The 20,153-nt window shown below is 38.9% G+C and overlaps 1 protein-coding gene across 3 annotated transcripts in view; it reads right to left on the bottom strand.

The window, feature by feature from the left end:
* Positions 1-14,812: 14,812 nt before the first annotated feature.
* Positions 14,813-20,153, bottom strand: part of LOC135115176 (procathepsin L-like) — a 28,079-nt gene continuing 22,738 nt past the window's right edge. For all 3 annotated transcript variants that reach the window (XM_064031673.1, XM_064031675.1, XM_064031674.1), the window contains 3 exons: positions 17,163-17,348; positions 15,789-15,954; positions 14,813-15,095 (listed from right to left, as the gene is read on the bottom strand). In XM_064031673.1, the coding sequence (XP_063887743.1) occupies positions 14,890-15,095; positions 15,789-15,954; positions 17,163-17,348 (558 nt within the window). In that variant the 3' untranslated portion in view covers positions 14,813-14,889. The remainder of the gene's footprint in view (positions 15,096-15,788; positions 15,955-17,162; positions 17,349-20,153) is intronic.

Here is a 20,153-nt window from a genome sequence, read left to right as displayed (position 1 = left end):
ATTATTACTAGTAAATAATATTGTTATTGTTGTTGTTATCATTTTTATTATTACTAATGTTATAGTTTTATAATACATTTTTTTTCCTTTTGTCAATATTGTTATTGATATTATTATTATTGTTATTACTTCATTTCTGATTGGGGCAGAGCAAACTTAGTACTGTTCAATGCTTTAAAAACTATATTCCTCCATCTTTCTACTCGACACAATCTTCCAGGCAATTATCCCCTCTTCTTTAATGACACTTAACTGTCCCTCTCTTCTACACCGAACATCCTCGGTCAGTCCCTTACTTATAATCTAAACAGAAGGAGAACCTTCCAGTCGATCATACAGAGTTTCTGAGCAAATCCCTGTATATTTGTTTGATTTATTCCCCGAAATTCAATTTTATGCAGATTTTTATTTATTTATTTTATTTATTTATTTTTTTTATTTAGAGGGAACAGTGACATTAGGAAAAACAGTGACATTAGGGAAAATAAATTATGCCAGATGTGAAATTGTTGAAAATTATAAAAAATATGATCAAGAAGAGAAGGCTCACCGAGATCGTAGGTGTCTGGAAAACGAGTTGGCCTTGAAATGTGTGGAAAGAAATTAATCGTTTGGAGAGTTGCTAGGAAATTGTTAGTTGGGGTATGCGTAGTGTGTTAGTGTTTTTTGTTACAGTAGCTTTTTGTAACAATGTATATAAGGTGTTATTAAATTCTTCTACAAATTAATGTTTGCCGTAAGGTCTGCATAATGCACAAAGTATGGATGAGAGTGATTGTGAGGTAACGTTAACAGTATTGATTTCAATATCATTATCAATTAGAATTAAAACTTGGAACTATTCTGACTGTAAATCATTTAATATAAAAATTCCACCATGTGTTCTGTTGGTCCTAACAAGGTGATAAGAGTGATACTCGGGAAGTTTCTGAATGTGTTTGTTGTTTCAGTGACTGCCAAGATATCTGGGGCAGTGGACAAGCTGGTAAGAAAGGCTATAATTCTGTCAGTGTTTTTAGGGAGGGATCTTGAATTTATATGTTAAATGTTTATGTTATTTGTGTCATGAGAGGCTAGTTTACTGTATGCATCAAGATCATAATAGTTTGAAACAACGTTAAAATCACTGTGTCCATATAGGTTATTAATGATTTTTTTAATGCTATGTCATTAGTGTCCTCCGTGTGTAGATGAGTATTGTGATCAAATAATGTCTCATACAGATGGCCCATGGAGAATATTAGACTTAAAAGTAATGTAAGTAAACAATGCAGCATTCTAGCTACGCCAGGTGGTTTCTACAAGTTGGAAAAAAATAATATAGTAGTGGCAAAAAACTACAATACCATTTACAAAAGTAGTAGTAGTAGTAGTAGTAGTAGTAGTAGTAGTAGTAGTAGTAGTAGTAGTAGTTGTAGTAGTAGTAGCAGAAGTAGTCGTAGTACCTAGTAATAGTAATAGTATTAGTATTAGTAGTGGTAGTAGTAGTAGCAGTAGTAGTAGTAGTAGTAATAGTGCTTGGTAGTAGCAGTAGTAGTAGAATTAGTAGTGCCAGGTGGTGCTAGTAGTAGTAGTAGTAGTAGTAATGTTTCTGATATGCTTGCTAACCACTGTTCCGATTTAGGCTGCACTGCCACTTGTATCCGATTGTTTGTCACTGGTTGCTTAACTGACTAGATGTTGCTGGAGATGACGGTGGCAGGATAGATGGTGGTGGCTCGTTGATTCTCCGATGAATTACTGGTAGCGTGAGTACGTGGTTAGTGGTTTAGATTATGGTTGATAGTGCGAGTAAAGGCAACAAAAAGATCACAGTACTTCTTGATTTAATGATGGACAGAGATGTACACTCGTGATACCGAGTCACAGATTACGACGGACGTGACGATGCTTGATTCTATCTCTCTGAAAACCGACTAACTCTGAACTGATCTCTGGTCTCCGAACTGAATCATCTCCGGTCTCTATCTGAACTGAACTGCTCTGAACTGAACCCTAGCTACCTGTACAGGCTCTGTTTATGTGAAAGAAATGGATAAGGATTCATAATTAAGATGAAAGAATGACCAATCAAGTGAATGGAGTGAAGGAACCAATGGCAAAGGTCGTTATTCTGGCCAGTCACCTGGGAGGAAGACAGAAAATACAGGTGTTTTCCCAAAAGGACTGGTAGGGATGTAGGGAAGGTGTGGTATTCTCTTGAGAGGGAGATAGGAAGGGGAAAGATTAAAAATAGATGAGATTGGCCACGTGAGGACAGTGCACGTGGAATGAAATATATATATATATATATATATATATATATATATATATATATATATATATATATATATATATATATATATATATATATATATATATATATATAATTATTATGACCGATGGGACTGAAACAGTGCCTTTCCTAACGAAAAATGCATCCTCGCATTTGAACATAATAATAATAATGAAAACAATAAGATGTGAGCAATTAATATATAATACATGACATCAGAGAGAGAGAGAGAGAGAGAGAGAGAGAGAGAGAGAGTACGGAAGCGATAACCATAACAATAATATACAGACATGATAACATAATACAATACATATACAACACATATAAGTAAGAGACATATACAACACTTATATGTGTTGTATATGTATTGTATTATGTTATCATGTCTGTATATTATTGTTATGGTTATCGCTTCAGTACTCTCTCTCTCTCTCTCTCTCTCTCTCTCTCTCTCTCTCTCTCTCTCTCTCTGATGTCATGTATTATATATTAATTGCTCACATTTTATTGTTTTCATTATTATTATTATGTTCAAATGCGAGGACGCATTTTTCGTTAGGAAAGGCACTGTATCAGTCCCATCAGTCATAATAATTATATATATATATATATATATATATATATATATATATATATATATATATATATATATATATATATATATATATATATATTGAACCTGAATGATTAAACCTTAGAGTGAGAACGAAGTTTTCTTGAGCAAATGAGTGAGAAGCAGAGTGATAAGACTGAAAGTTTTGATAAACTGGCGACAAAATCCAGCAAGACCGATGAATTGCCTGATCTGATTGACATTAGTAGGAACAGGGAAATTTTTCACAGCATTTACCTTGTCATCTATGTTGTGAATACCATCTTTCTCGACTTTATGGCCAAGGAATTTGGCTTGTTGTTTGAGAAACGAGCTTTTGCTGAGCTTGAATTTTAAGGTAGCAACTCGAAAGCGTGACAGAACGAGAGACAATGTGTGAAAATCCTCTTGTAGATTCTATGATGTAATGGTAACGTCATAAAGGAAGCAAAGGACGCTTTTACCGATGAGACGTGAGAGAACAGAGTTCATCATTCTTTTGAAATGTCAAAGGCGAATTACGTAGACGCCATGCGTTTGAACATGAATTGGCCAGAGGAGGTAGTGAAGGCAGTGTACAGCCTTGAACTTTCCTCGAGTTCAACGTGAAAGAATCCAGAATGTCAATCTAGGGTGGAAAATACCGCATTTGAATCACCTGGAGACTGAAGATGACTAAACTTGGCACTGGATAACGATCAGGAATAGTAGATGAGTTTAAGTTCTTGAAGTCGACAACGACACGCCAATCACCTTGTTTCTTAGGAACGAGTGACAGAGGGGCGTTGTAAGGAGAACAGACATGTTCAACAACATCCTGACTCAACATACCTTGCACAGCTTCATCAAGCAGAACTCTATGGCTGTGTGGCTCCCTGTAGCTGGAGATGCAAGATGGCTTAGGCATCAGAAAGATAGAGTGTGTGATGTCGTCTGTGTGGCCCAGAGATTCGTCAGGGAGTGAAACAAAATTCCTGAAAGAATTCAGGAGAGCGAGTAATTCTTGTTGAGATTCTGGGAAATTAAGAACAGATATTTGATCTACCGTGATAGACGGAGAGAAGACATGTCATGCCTGTCAGATGCAGATACATTATTGATAGAGAAAGAAGGTAAATCATCCAAGGTTACAACTTTCTCAGAATAAGGCAAGGCTTCTCCGAGCAGCACACATGCTTTGAGCTTGACAGGCGTAGATGTGATATTTTTCGGCCTGATTTTGCAGAATCCATTGTCATCGATTGTGTTAAGAACAGATTCTAGTTCAACACCTTTACATGGAGATTGTTATGCATAGCAGATGTCAGTGCCTGTTACAACAGACTTAACCTTAGTGTTTGCAGCATATAAAGCACATTCAAATAGCATTACCGGATTTGCTAACAAAATGTGGTTACAAGAAGTTACACCGTGGTCTGACAAAGAAGATGTTTGAGAATGAGGCTGTGAGACAGGCAAACTAGGTGATGTAGCATAAGAATCCCGTGCGGATAATGTCTGGCCCGTAGGAAAAGGAAGAGTTGTGACTGACGTTACCACATCATAGGGAAGAACAGTAATAATATAAGTATCCCCTTGAGCGATTTCATTGATAGCAAGGAATAAGCTGATGTCATACTTGCACAAGTGATTCTGACTGAGTTAGGGCACAATAGGAATGAAAGAGTGTGAAAGACAGGAAGGGAATGGATGGTGCTGCTGCTGGGACTGTGAGGAGGGACGAATGTGAAGATAACTGAGGCAGTAAAGGAGTTCCTGGAGAAATTGTGGCGTGCCAGATGTATGGACAAATAATGTGAAGGATACTATTTGTTTTCTGCTTGTTTTGTGTGTTTTTCTTCCTACAGGAGTTGCCGTTCCAAAGGCCTCGCTCAGGAGCAATCCTGAGTCACCTGTAGTATCAAGATCAAGATTGAGATCAGTTATTTATATATACGAGTATATATATATATATATATATATATATATATATATATATATATATATATATATATATATATATATATATATATATATATATATATATATATATATATATATATATATATATATATATATATATATATATATATATATATATATATATATATATATATATATATATATATATATATATATATATATATATATATATATATATATATATATATATATATGTGTGTGTGTGTGTGTGTGTGTGTGTGTGTGTGTGTGTGTGTCATTTGAAGCTACCACTCAAGCCGCGGCTGGCTCTTCTAATTACATCGTAGAGGCTGGTGAGTAGAAGCTCTCTCTCTCTCTCTCTCTCTCTCTCTCTCTCTCTCTCTCTCTCTCTCTCTCTCTCTCTCTCTCTCTCTATCAAATTTTTCGTTTTTGGTGTTTAATATTTTCATAGTTATTAAATATATCGGTATTATTTTAGATTTATTACAAGCTCACTTCTGCTTTCGTGACTCGTCTCATTGACTAGAGCTCCTCGTGAACCCTATATGTATGTGCCCCCATATGTATGTACCAACTTCTCATAAGGGCTTAGATTTTTAGCTTCTCAGTTGAATAAAAGATTTTTAGCTTCTCAGTTGAATAAAAGTAATCATAAAGGGCCGATTCTTTTTTTTTTTTTTTTTTTTTCTGATCGAAGGCAGACACATTGCTATTCTTGTTTAAAGGTTGTTACATTTAATTAAAGGACGGGCATATAGTAATATGCCTTAGCCTGGTTAGGACATTCCGGGTCAAAATGATGCCTGATGTTGGACAAATATGACTAGTAAGACTTGTTGTATGGTATTGTACATACGACAGTTATGAAATGAAATGTCAAAGCGTCTCTTTACTGGTATTTTCTCACCATTTCCGCGTTTTGGGTGCGTTTCATCTCTTAGGTATCCCTATTTACTGTCCTAGTCTGTCTAAACAGACTGCAAGTATTATAATATAACGAAATATGGTCTTTTATTAGCGATTATGGAGCAAGGGGAAACTGTGATGTAAGGAGCATGTCTAGCAGCTGTTCAGGTCACAGGTCATTCACAAAGATGAGAGTGAAGTCCCTTGCCCCGCTCCTCAGATTCCACCATGTTGAGGGAACATTCTATCCCACCTATCGCTTCTTCGGAATCCGGACAATTTGGCCACGGACGATTTGGCCACGGGATGTCACCCTAGGACGTTTTGGCCACGGTGGGTAGGACATTTTGGCCACGGGAGAAAATACTAGGAATCTATTGCACTTAGTAGCTTGCTTATTAAGTAAAGGAAAAAATCTTTAGTCTGTTTTATTATCCAAAAAAGTTCTCTAATCTGTTCTGTTATTAAAAATGTACTAAAATTATTTAAAATTAAAAATAAGAACAAAATATTCATGAATGTATTTAAAAGGGCTACACATTTGGCTGACCACCTCTAAGGTTATGACTTATGCCACGAAGGAATTCTCCAATGGTCTTCTTGCCTTCGTTCAGGTCGAGTACAAGATTGTGGAGTCGTGTCTGCAATTCTTGATAATTTTTTAGGTTAGGTTAGGTTAGGTTAGGTTAGGTTAGGTTAGGTTAGGTAAACTGAAGCTTCACTCTTTTAATCTCAATCCCATAACACATTATGAACGCCTGTAAATTGAAGCTTCACTTCTGTCTCACTTAGAAAATATAATAAATACGAATATTAATAATAATTGTGAAAATATAATAAATACGAATATTAATAATAATTGTGAAAATATGTAAATAATACAAAATATAATATATATTACAGTAAATATGTTTCATGGCCAAAACGTCCACCTTGGGAAGTTCCCGTGGCCAAAACGTCCTACGGTGACATCCCGTGGCCAAATTGTCCGTGGGCAAATCATCCGTGGCCAAATCGTCCTACACCCCGCTTCTTCAGACCTATCCTACTTCATCATCTGTGCAAATAAAAGCTACTCTGCAGAGTATTTTAGCATGAATTTGTTGTATAAGTCATGACCTCCCACTGCATTATGGCATTGTACCAGAACACAATGTATCTTGGCCCTCATAAGTGGGTGCAGTTGGTAAGTTTGATGGAACCGGGCCCAAAATTGCAGTGCCGCCATGGTGGCCTTGCTCTAAAGTAGTTAGAATTGAATGCAGAGTATCTGGAAGGAGCGGAAGGAGAGGAGTCTCCCACCATTGTCTCTTGGAGACATACACACAATGGAGGGAAATGAGAAAGGAGGAAACTCAATTCTTCTTAGGATACATGCAAACCACGACAGTTCCACTGAACAGTTTTACTTTTGAGAAGGTTTTCATGGAAGCCCCAGAGAGGGACTTCCCCTTGCCTACCTGACTAACTGGTTGGGTACCTTACCCGAGGGGCGAGGCTTATTTAGTAATGCATTGTTTGTAGTTGCAGGAACCAGAGATTGTGTGCTTTGTGCAGGGATAGGTACCCGCACATTTGTCTCTAAAGCTCCTGAAGGGACCGGAGAAGGATGAATCCTTGATACATATAGATTGGTATTGCTCCAGGCAGAAGCTGTATTAAGCTGTATTGTGAAGATGTGCAGAGAAACTCTCAACGTCCATATCGGATGTGGATGATGATTCAGAGCCATCTAATGCTCCCAAAGGAATCTTTTCTGGGGGAACGCCTGTTGAATCAAGGGACTCAGCAGATTCTAGAGAAGGTTTTTGGGGGGACTGAGAAGGCGCTTTGGATGATTTAGTTGTATGCGTCTGTTGTGGCTTAACAACCTTGGGAAGTGTTCTTTGATAACCTATAAGGCATGGACTTCAGCAATATGGACTCCTGTAGAGGAAGTCTGTGATGTTTTTGAAGACTCAATGGAAGCCTTTACTGAAGATGCAGTGCAGGAGTTATCAGTAGCCTCTGGCAAAACAGAGAACTTGTTGCAGACAGTAGCAGCAGGAGCAGGATTCTCTGAAGAGCATGAGGAAACAATGTATGGTTGAGAAAGGTGGGAAGGTGCAACAACTATATTGGATGTAAAGGTGGAAGAGCTACAGTGGAGGGGGGAGGCGTATGCCATTGCCCCACCATCCTTCTGTCTGAAACGAAGTTTCCATCTGGCAATACTGAGACTAACGAAGTAAAAATTATCCAGTTGAAGAATGTCCAGCTCAAGATGGTACCTCTTTCATTGTCGTGAAAGCAATGGATGAACTTCCCTGCAGTAAAAACATTAAGGTTCCAAATCACATTTAGGAGTAGGGTGTGATTCAATGGCAGAGCAGTAACCGCACCGGGGACGATTTTTTTTTTTTTTTTTTTATGTAGGAAGGATACTGGCCAAGGGCAACAAAAATCTAATAAAAAAAAATGCCCACTGAAATGCCAGTCCCATAAAAGGGTCAAAGTAGTGGTCAAAAATTGGTGGATAAGTGTCTTGAAACCTCCCACTTGAAGGAATTCAAGTCATAGGATTTGTACAGTTCTTCCTTCTGTGACCAAAGTCATAACACCAGAAACATTTTAAAGGACGGTCAACGTATGCCTTTACTAGAAGAGAAAAAGGACCGATCTTTACAAGTTCAGGAAGATAAAAACCATGGTTATGTTAGTGTTTCATTTAATCTTTGCCATTTGTTGAACATTATCATGACATAACTGAAGGATTCCATCAGAAAGGCAAGGTAGATAAAGGAGCATCATCGCCTGCGTTAAATCTTTAGCCCGGATCTACACACTTTTTCCACACTCTTTCAAGACACTTATCCTTCAAATTTTGACTACCGCTTTGGATCCTTTCTGGGACTGGCATCTCAGTGGGCTTTTTTTTTTTTTCTTGGAATTTTTTTGGCTTTGGCCAGTGTCCTTCCTACATAAAAAAAAAATAAAATTTAGGCAGCACTATAGTCTCTCTTTTAAGATACTTATCAGGAGGAATAAAGTTATCTGGATCTTCCTTATAACATGGTACATATCAGTAAGGTGTAGGGGCGTGGTGAACTTTGGGAGCACGTTCTTCAGCATCATTATAGCTATTTGGATAATAATAATTCCCATTGCCAAATATATTACTTGATCGAATGATCTCAGTCGTTAAGTTGTTGTTTCCAAGATGCAGAGAATCTATTGCCTCAAGAGCAGCTTTGGCAGCAGTGCTACATGTAAATGTCATACAGCATCGATTAGAATAGTAGTTCTGAACCGGGAAAGAGAAAAATTCACAGAAAATCACGGATTCACTGGCTATTAGTACAAAGGAGATGCAGCTATCTATTTATCTATCTATCTATTTATCTGATTCTATCTATCTATGGTGACATAGTTGGGGAGGGGTTTGAGTGGGTGGCGCAGGGAGGAGGGGGGCCGCAAATGCATTGAACCAGCTTTGGTTCAATGCATTTGAGAAACCCTGGATTAAAAACACATTCATTGTCATATCTGAGATGGATACGTAGAAGTGTTCTGAAAGGCTTGAGAGCAGAGTGGATAGCATGGCATGTCAAAGATGGATAGACATTGATTACCATAAGAGTGTCAAGACAAGACAATAGCTCAACCACGGAGTCTCGCAGGATGAGAAGCAGAAGAAGGGGAAGTACAAGCTAAAGCCTGCACGTTTGTAACATCATCACGATCAGATGACGACTTGAGGGCCTGATCAACCGCTCCTCGAGGACCAAAGGAGTTTTTGAGTACCCATAAGGATACTGTAAAAATGAAATGATTGCAGAGGCCAAGGGAAACCACCTATAGGGACTACGATAGGAGTAAGCGCTTGCTGCTATGAATGGGATACCTTGTCCCTATAGGGGCCACTCGTTTTGATTTTTTTTTTTTTATGTAGGAAGGGCACTGACCAAGAGCAACAAAATTATAATACAAAAGCTCACTGAGGTGTCCCAAAACAAAGTCAAAAGTGATTGTCAAAAATCAAAGGATAAGTGTCTTGAAACTTCCCTCTTGAAAGAGTTCAATACATAAGAAGGAGAAAATACAAAAACAGGAAGGGAGTTCCAGAGTTTACCAGAAAAAGGGATGAATGACTGAGAATACTGGTTAACTCTTGCATTAGAAAGGTGGACAGAATGGGAGCGAGAGAAAGAATGAAAGTTTTGTGCAGCGAGGCCGCGGGAGGAGGAGAGGCATGCAGTTAGTAAGATCAAAAGAGCAGTTATCATGAAAATAGTGGTAGAAGATAGCAAGAGGTACAACACTGCGCCGATAGAGAGGCTGAAGACAGTCAGTTAGAGGAAAGGACTTGATAAGACGAAAAGCTTTAGATTCCAACCCGTCTAAAAGAGCGGTATGAGTGGAACCACCAATACATATGAAGCATACTCCATACATGGATGGATAAGGCCCCTGTACAAAGTTAGCAGCTTGGGGGTGATGAGAAAAACTGGCGGAAATAACCCAGAATGTCCAACTTTATAGAAGCTGTTTTAGCTAGGGATGAGATGTGAAGTTTCCAATTTAGATCCAGTTTTGTAAAGGTCGGACCCAGGATGTTCAAAGTAGAATAGGAGAATAGTTGAGTGTCACTGAAGAAGGTTGTGTTCAGTTGATAGAAGGAGGAATTGAGTTTTTGAGGCACTTAACAATACTAAGTTTATTCTGCCGCAATCAGAAATTTTAGAGAGATCAAAGTCAGGCGTTCTGTGTCTTCCTTGCATGAACTGTTTACTTCCTGAAAGGTTGGCTCCTCATGATTCAAAAGTTTTTCCACGACGGAACCAAGACTTCCCTTCATAACGCATTCCATCTCAGACACCCAACCATCCAACACAGGACGACTTCAAAAGGCTATCCCTCTGATGGGAGGCACGGTTGGCCCTTACTGGCAGCCTAGAATCCACAAAGCTTGTCGCTAGCGCCACGTTAATAACGAGGTCCTTTGTGATTGACCACTCTCATAGTGACAAATTAGCGACATCCGGGAAACGGTATCCAAAAAGACTTGCGGGGGTCGGAGGTGGGTGTTGCTAACGCATCTTATTGTGCTCATTGGCTGCAGGAGGTGATACGTCAATGACTCAACGTCACATGCAAGGCAGCCAAACACAAGAAGGCTTTGTGTTATCGCCGAAGGAGTCACATGACATTGTTTACAAACTTTGATACAGCGTCACGTGCCCACAGCCACCACTCACCACAGTCAACAGCCCTAACAGTGCTTTCATCATGGCTAGTGAATTCCCAAAGAAAACAAGGAGACAATGATTCATCGATACCGAGACCTTAACCTTGGTCCTTAGTGGAGGAGGTGTAGAATTGGGGTGCAGTGATTTCAGGAAGGGTGGACAGCAAAAATCACGGCACAAAAGAAGAAAACTTGGGAGAATGTGGCAGGAGAGTGGTTATAGTTTATAGTTTCAGGCACACAGTGATATATTTGCTTATTGTTTCATCTTGACCAAATTGCATATGGAATTTAGTTCATGTTTTGGACATTGCTGAGAGTAAATTAAAAATGCTTTCTTTCTGCTTACCATTTGTGACATACATAGTGACTAACATGTAGGTTTGGTATGGGTAATATTTTATTTCTTGACCAAACTGGTGGAACAGATTTATTTTTTAAATGTTTGTTTTTACATTGTTGAGAAAGGGTTAGGTTAAACTAGGTTAAGTTAGGTTAGCTAGGTTAGGTTAGGTTAGTTTGGTGTTGGCAGTGCTTAAAACCCATCCAGTTATATAACAAAGTTTACTCTTGATGTAGTTAACATAGGAATATAACTGTACGCTACAGATTATAAAGTTATGATTGCAACAAGATTAGGAATATATCTAGTGTCATATTGTGAGAACATGATTAATAATTTTGGGTAAGGGAGGCTCCCCAGGCTAGATGATAACCATAACGAAGAACTTACTAAGCACTGGATTATAAATAGGACTACATACAGTACCTTTGGCAGTCAGGTCTGAGTCAGTGACCACTGCAGTGTTTAATAATTTTTCAAGATAATCCCTAATACATTCAAGTATTACAGCAGGTGGATTTAGGTTAACATAGAAACTTCTAACTGGCTGGATTGCACTATTCAGATCCATGCAGCCTGGGGACTTTTGTTGCAGGGCAACATACCCACCTCTCAGATTCCCAAGTTTAGATATCTGCACTGGAATATCGAACCAGCAAATCTATGTAATTAATTTACATGAATAAGTTTACTGCTCATAAAATATAAATGTCAATAAAAACAGCTATCACAAAATACCAAGTTATTCCCTCCCTGTAGTAATTTGGGATTTTTTTTTTTTTTTTCCGGGAGTGTCTGGCCCAGGAGTGTCTGGCCAGCAGTGGTGATAGAGTCATCAGACCCTCACCTGCTGGTGTTGCTGGGTCAGCAGGGTTTCAGTGCAGCTATAGGAGAGTCATCCTCATTACTGATAGTGGAAGAGGGCCTGCCTTTTCAAATCATCCATCATACAGATGATGTCACCCAATGGTGAATAACTATGCCATTTGTTTCATGTTGACATGCATTAATTTTATCCTCCAGTTTATACCTGTGATATTGTAAATGCATTTATCATGTGCTGTATTTTTCAACAGTGCATTTTTATTACAATCCACTAATATGGTAATTAAATATGTTGCTTAAAGTCATGTTTTCATCTTAAATTTATTGCAAGTTATCGATCAGAACTTGAGGTGCCACAATTTTAAGTGAATCAGAAGATGTGAGATCTCCTGCATGGTGAAAGTGAAGAATGAACAGGTGCAGGCACAACAGTAGCTGGTGGCAGCCACAAGAGCTGTTGGAGTCTCAACAGCAATCTGACCAAATACAAAGGCAATTTCTAGATTTATTAAGGAAATTTATTGCTCATGCCATTGAGTGCTTTAAGGCCAACACAAAACATAAACACATTGCTGAAAATGTAAAAAAAATATATAGTGCTATTTATTTATTTCTACTCTACCTTATTTATATTAATACATTATCATACCAACGCATTTCATCAATCCTTTGTTCTGTGAGTCATGTTAGTGCTAGCTCACTGTGATATCTACAGTGTCTTAGTATTACTTAAAAATACAAAGTAACTGCCATCTGTGGAGGTAAGGATGAAGTTTTTTTGGTAACCTGGTGGAAATTTTTATACATATGTTTATCTACCTAGTTGAGTTTTATTGCCTGCCACTATTGCCTGCAATATTATGATCCCAGTTAAGAATGTTTATGATTTAGAAATGCGGTAAGGTTGCTTATCACTCATGAAATGATATTGTGCCAAAGTTTTCTTCTGATGAAAAATATGAAGCAAATTAATAATATGTAACATAACAATGTAAAGAAAAAATAGCATTACGACCATTGTGAATGTACACATTGGGAGTTACACTTATGTATAATAGTCACTGTGATAGGTGGTCCAGCGGTGGGTGGTATTATTATATATAACACACGGCTCACAAATATTTATGCACCGTTTTGCATTACGAATCTAGATGCTCACCAACAAGCAAACAAGTATGTATATCACTCCTACACTGGATATACATATAATAAAACAAACCTTATTAATGTTTAACAGGGACACAGGGCTGAAAATCTGTCAGGTACCTTGCATTCAAAGGAAAATACAATTAAGTGACTGAATATAGAAATAAAACTAAATTTAATTTAAATTTTCCAAAGTAAAACACAGCCAGAATCCTGTGGTGACATTATTTAACCTAATCTAACTGTGGGAGGCCTTGGAGGGCAGGGGCACTTTTTCCAAACCTTATATTTACATCTTAGGTATATATAAAGGTATATCTGAAAGAATGGAAGAGAACAACAGACCAGTAATAAGGCCGGGAAAGGACTCTAGATAGTTATCGGCCAGCCAGCAGCAGTGTCTTCAATGACATTTTGGAAGGAGCCACTTGCAAATAGCTTTACAGCCAGCAAAACTTTGCTGGGTTTTGCTGGCCCTTTGCGTGGGAATTGCATGGCCACACTGAGTCCTCCTCTGCAGGTGAAGTTCCATCTCCTCGAACAAGACAGTAGTTTATGCCGAGGGAAGCGGTATTTCGATGGCAATTTACTATCACTCAGTGCCAAGGGGTCAAGGTGATCCTCATGGCACGATCGTACATCCGTTCAAAGATGATTTCCAGTGCAGCAGTCACTTGAGTAGTGGGAGCAACATAAGTACTATGGCAACTGCGGCCGTGTCTCGCCGATCGATGGCAAATTTGCCTCATCTTCAGGTTTATTTTCGGTGTTCCGTGAAAGATTTCACAAAATCATATTTCTTTACTGACAAAGCTTTGGAAACAATTAAAAAAAAAAAATTGTGCATATAATATTTATAGAAGAAATAGCAAGGCCTTTAGTACACCTTGGGAGGTGTAGTTATTAGCGACACGAGAATATTGTAGATAGCGACAGACACTCGATGCGTTTGTGGATACCATTTAGCGACGTATGTCGCTATTAGCGATACTCGCCTGTCCCTCGCCTGTCGTTAAGTTTTGTGGATCCAGGCGTGGCCAACGCTCCCGGGCCCTGGCCTAATTTCGGAAATTATTCAGTCTGGTCCTGCTCTAGCGACCTTGCTAGCATGAAGCCCTCTTCCCTCATTTGGGCAGAGCTTCAGAAGCCCTCTCTAGCTTGACTCGCTGGCTCATAGGGACACGTAAGCCCCCCGGCCCCCCTTCCCCAAAAAAACGACTAGGCGGTTCGCACGAGAGAGAGAGAGAGAGAGAGAGAGAGAGAGAGAGAGAGAGAGAGAGAGAGAGAGAGAGAGAGAGAGAGAGAGCTGCCCAGTGTGGCAGTACCTTGCTCGCTCAACATAGTGGTGTCCGGTATCCCTGAAGCAGAAATGTATAACTGGCAATACTCACCGACAGGACGCCGGCCTAGCCAACGCGGGACTCCACTTTTCTGAATCTTAGCACAAACAATTAATATTAATTACACATGTAGAGCAGGAATAGTTAAAGCGAAAATTATGATGTTTGTAAAGACTTCTTGTTTTTTACGTAGATGAATTATAATAATAATAATAATAATAAATAAATAGATAAATAATAAGGTTAGTTTTATTGAATTCAGAGACCAAGACGGAATGTACAAACTAGGTGTCAGCGAATCCTGCCTCCCAATCAGAGGAATGGGTAGGATGCGCTTGTGGCAATGCCACAGTTGTTGTTGAGGTTCCTGGCCATCTTAATGTAGCCCTTATCTCCCCAGTTGGTACCCCATGAGTTCTTTACAAGCCAATAGTCTCGGCCGCTCTCTCTTCCATAGCCTACGATTAGAGCTCCATGGGTCAGTTGAGTTGGTGAACAGTGGGGGTCGTAGTACACACCTGAAACGTTAAATAATGTAACACACACACACACACACACACACACACACACACACACACATCACGATGAACTAGAAGAAAATATTGTAGTGTGTCAGTTCCTAGGATGGAGTGGAGCCTATTCTTTTACCCGACTGGGCAACGGCGTCAGTCAATTTGTCTCTCTTTAAGTTTAGAAGCTGACTTCTTCACACAATAATTTTTGTTCTCCTTCCTTGCATTTCACATATTTTTGCGCAATGCATTCTTATTTTCTTTCGCATCGGACATAAGAATGATAGAGGAATACGAAGGAGTTAAAGAAAAGTTCAGAATGGATTTTTTTTTAACCTGTTTTCCTACTCTATATGACAGACAGGCTGTTTGAAGCATTTTCCTTTCAGTGATGAGGTTACAAAAGTATCTTAGCTAGCTAAGTAACCACTTGCTAGCTAGGAATGAAGAGTCTATGAAAAGGTAAAAGTCCTCTTTATCCACGTGATGTCAGACAATGTTCGTGTGGAAATGTTAAAGATACTCATGGGAACACGAAATAAAAAAGAAAAATAAATAAATAATAATAATAAATAAAAAAATAAAAAAAGCCTCTATATGCCATCACAAAAAAAATAAAAAAAAATAAAAAAACTTGCAGTGAAAAAAAAAAAAAATGAAAAGTATGAATTGAGCCATCCTAACAGAACAGGCACTCACCATGCGTATAATAATGGAAAGATGACAGTGAAGCGTCTATAGCCACAGCGATGGGACCAATAAGTGCCACAGCGTTCTTCAACGCATTCTCGTCACCAGAAGGGATAGCAGAGTAACCTCTTATCCGCGTCACCGAGGCACTGGGGTGGTAGCGGCACACGGCATCCTGAATACAAAAGTTACTCCTTGATGGTGACACGCGCAGTGGCATCACTCAGATGTTTAAAAATTACTTCTCAAGTAAATTTAAATGTCTTTAGGGATATATATATATATATATATATATATATATATATATATATATATATATATATATATATATATATATATATATATATATATATACACACACACACACACACACACACACACACAATGGAACCTCGGTTCTAAAACTTATTTTGTTCCTGAATGCCTCTCGAAATCCGAAATGTTCGAAAACCGAAACTATTTTCCACATAGGCATCAATGTAAAACTGATTAATCCTTTCCCAGACACCAATCTACCCTTTCTTAGCGGCTTATGACACAAGATGGCTGTTTCACAACATATTATTTATCCAGAAAGGATGTATTGAATGAAGTTACTGGCACAGAACTCAGCAGAAGATACTGTTTAGACCATGCAGATCGATCACCTCGATCGATAGACTCACTAGATCGATGACTATGTCATCGATCTAGTGAGGGAAGCCTTACAGGACACAGAAATTACCAAAATTAAGGTAATCAAACACTTAAACATCTTGCTGCTGAGAAAAGCTACTGGAAAAATGCAGTTTTCTAGTAGTGATCGTGTTGGGGGTCATCGAGAGAGCCACAGGAGGCTCGGGATAACTCCTGAGCTCCGAAAACTGTTTGTTTACGTCGAGGCTTTTCAACAGGATCACATTAACTTATTTCAAAGATTGAATTACTGTCTAACACTGTCTCTCCTCCAAATATATAAAAACGAGGTAAATATTTATAGAAACTATAAATTGGTAATAATGTCTTTTAATATTTGAAATCAAGTAACTTTGTTCTAGAACCGCATTATGGTAACGCAATCGAAGCAATAATGTATTCAAAATTTTGTTCGAAAACCAATTTGTTAGAAAAGAGAGGCGGTCGGTAACGGAGGTTCCACTCGCGTGTGTGTGTGTGTGTGTGTGTGTGTGTGTGTGTGTGTGTGTGTGTGTGTGTGTGTGTGTGTGTGTGTGTGTGTGTCTGTGTGTGTGTGTCTGTCTCTCTCTCTCTCTCTCTCTCTCTCTCTCTCTCTCTCTCTCTCTCTCTCTCTCTCTCTCTCTCTATATATATATATATAATAAAATCACATCAGTAGCTTATTTGTGACTACACGTGGAGTGCTTGTGTCCATGTACACATTCATACCCTGGCCTCATAGGGATATGCAACCTCGCTGTCAAGACCACCATTCTGCATGATGTACGTGAAGGCGTAATCCATCCTGCCTCCACTACATCCATAGCACAAGTGACAGCAGTCTATCAGGTTTTGCTCAGACATGCTGATGAGACGCTGGGAATGACGATAGAGTTGTCCCTCTAAAGAGCCTGTCTGTGGAAGTAATTAAGTACAGGAATTACTGTTATTTCATGGAAAACTGAAAATCACTTTTATTTGTTATTGTTCTCAAACAGAGATACCTAAGATACTGCAACATTTACAGTAACTTATTTGAAGTTCAGTTATTATCTAACATTTTTTTTTGTTAGAAAAAAGTGAAAGAAAGAGTGAATAAGCCGGGTTGAAATGAGGATATTATAAAGAAGAACGGAGGGAATGAAAATGAACAGTGTAGGGGCTGAAGAAAGAGATTATAAGAGTGAAAAAGTAGAATACCAGAATGCATGGACAGAATATGAGAACCAGCAGCGGCAGACAGTTGAGTGTCATTGAAGAAGAGGGGATAGTTGTCTGGAAGACTGTGTTGAGTTGATGGATGGAGGAAATTATTTTTTTTTGGGGGGGGGAAATTGAACATTGCTAAGTTTGCTCTGCCCCAATCGAAAATTTTTAGACAAGTTAGAGGTTAGGCTTTCTGTGACTTCAATACGTGAGCCGTTTAATTCCTGAAGGGTTGGGCATCTATGAAAAGACGTGGAAAATGCTGTGGTATCGTCAGTGTAGGAGTGTTTAGGACAAGAAATTTGGCTTAAAGGATCATTGATGAATAATATGAAGAGAGTGGGTGACAGGACAGAACTCTAAGAAACACCACATTTAATAGACTTGGGAGAAGAAGTGACATCTACTTGAAACGAAGAAAGAAGGATAATAGCCGTAGGAAGGCAGTCTGGAAATCAAAGCTTTGTGCTACATTCTACCAAATGTTTTGATGTCTACGGCAACAACGGAAGTTTCATCAAAATTTCCAATAGAGCACGCCAGAGACTCAATAAGGAAAGCTAGATCACCAGTAGAGCGGCCAAGACGGAATCCTAGTAATAAGATATAAGATTGTGAAGAGATCGATGTTTAAGAATTTTCCTTTTTGAAAATAAAATAAAATAAATTAGAGAGGTAGGGAATCAAAACAATAGGATGGTAGTGTTGGGTATGCTGGACAGCTCGGATAATTTGGGCAAATCTTCCCTGAATATTCTTGATTTTTTTTTTTTTTTTGTGCTTTCGCCTCCCCTGACTGCGGTTGGTTTCTTTATTTTCACATTTTCTAAATTATTATTTCTGTTTGTATTCTTCAATTTATATGTGTAATTTGCATTGGTTAAATTTGTACTTGAATACTGACTGACTATCTTTTGCAAATTTAATGTTAATGTAAAGTGAAGTTTAAGCTTTTGGGATAAATGAAGTCACTTGCCACGCTGTCACCGTCTCTCTGCCACCTCCCTCTCCACCACTCCGCCACCTCGTTCCTACTACATTTTCGCCTTGTGGTCCCTCTCTGCTGCCTTGGTCGGGACTTACAACAGGTAGTTTGAGGGAACATGCTCAATGTAGGCAAACTTTCAGCAAGAAGAAAAGGTAAATGTTAATAGGCAGAGTTGGAAGAGTCTGACTAGGCAAGGTGCGAGCACGGAGGCACAGTTTCCAAGAACAGTAGGAGGGACAACATCAGGTCCATAAGCCTTCCAAGGGTTAAGGCCAGCAAGGACATGGAAAACATCACTCCGAAGGATCTTTATGGTAGGCATGAAACAGTCGGAGGGTGGAGGAGAGGGAGGAACAAGCCCTGAATCATTCAAGGTAAAGTGTTTAGCAAAGGTTTGAGCGAAGAGTTCAGCTTTAGAGAAAGATGATATAACAGTGGTTCCATCAGGTTGAAATGAAGGAAGGAAATATAAAGAAGCAAAGTTGTTAGAGATATTCTTTGGCTAGGTGCCAGAAATCACGAGGAGAGTTAGATTTAGAAAAATTTTGACATTTTCTTTTGATGGAATTTTTTTTTATTAATTAGAGAACAGACTTGCCATGATTCTGGGTAGAAATACAAAGTGCATAAGACTGTGGGTCACTTTTCTGTATCATGTACAGGATGAGAACAGGCTGTGTTAAACTAAGGTTTGGAAGGTTCAGGGCGAGAGAAAGAATGAGGAATGTTCGCCTCCATGTCAGACACTATCACTTCTGTTATGCGCTCAGCACACAGAGGCGTGTCTCTGACACTGAAACAGTAATAATTTCATTGAAAAGTCAGAATAGTACCTCCTCAAATCCCATCATTTAACAGAGGCAAAATATTGGAGGCATCTCCGCTTTAGGAGATCTTGAAGAGGAATTGGAGCTATACGTAGGACAAGATACAGATGTGAGATCGTGATTGGCGGAGCCCAACGGAGAAGACAGAATAACAGCATAAGCAGAAGGATTAGAGGTTAGGAATAAAGAGCAAAAATATGAATAGGGTGTTACACTAATTGCTCTAGGTCGTGGAGGATAGCAAAGTTAAAGGCTAGTTCACCAGGTTGGTCAATGCAGGGAGAGGGAAGCCAAAGCTGGTGATGAACATTGCAATCTCCAAGAATGGAGATCTCAGTGAAAGAGACGAGAGTTAGGATGTGCTCCACTTTGGAAGTTAAGCAAAGATTTACATATATTTATTTATTTTTGTTTAGATAGAGGAGTTATATGAGAAGTGTACAGCACAGATCTACTGAAATTTCTTCCATCTGGCTACACCTACAGTGTGGGCACGAGAGCAAGTTAGATCGTTGTGTACATAGACGCAACATCCAGCTTTTGACTGAAAATGAGGATAAAGTAAGTGGGAACAGAGAAGGGGTTATTGTCCGTTGTCCCAGACACCTGCATTTCGGTGAGGAGAAAATGAGGTTTAGTAGAGGAGATATGGTGTTTTGGAGATTGAAAAATTGGATCTAAGGCCGCGAATGTTGCAGA

Source organism: Scylla paramamosain, chromosome 29 (assembly GCF_035594125.1).
Source record: "Scylla paramamosain isolate STU-SP2022 chromosome 29, ASM3559412v1, whole genome shotgun sequence".
Taxonomy (NCBI): Eukaryota; Metazoa; Arthropoda; class Malacostraca; order Decapoda; family Portunidae; genus Scylla; species Scylla paramamosain.
This window is presented reverse-complemented; position numbering and strand designations above follow the sequence as displayed.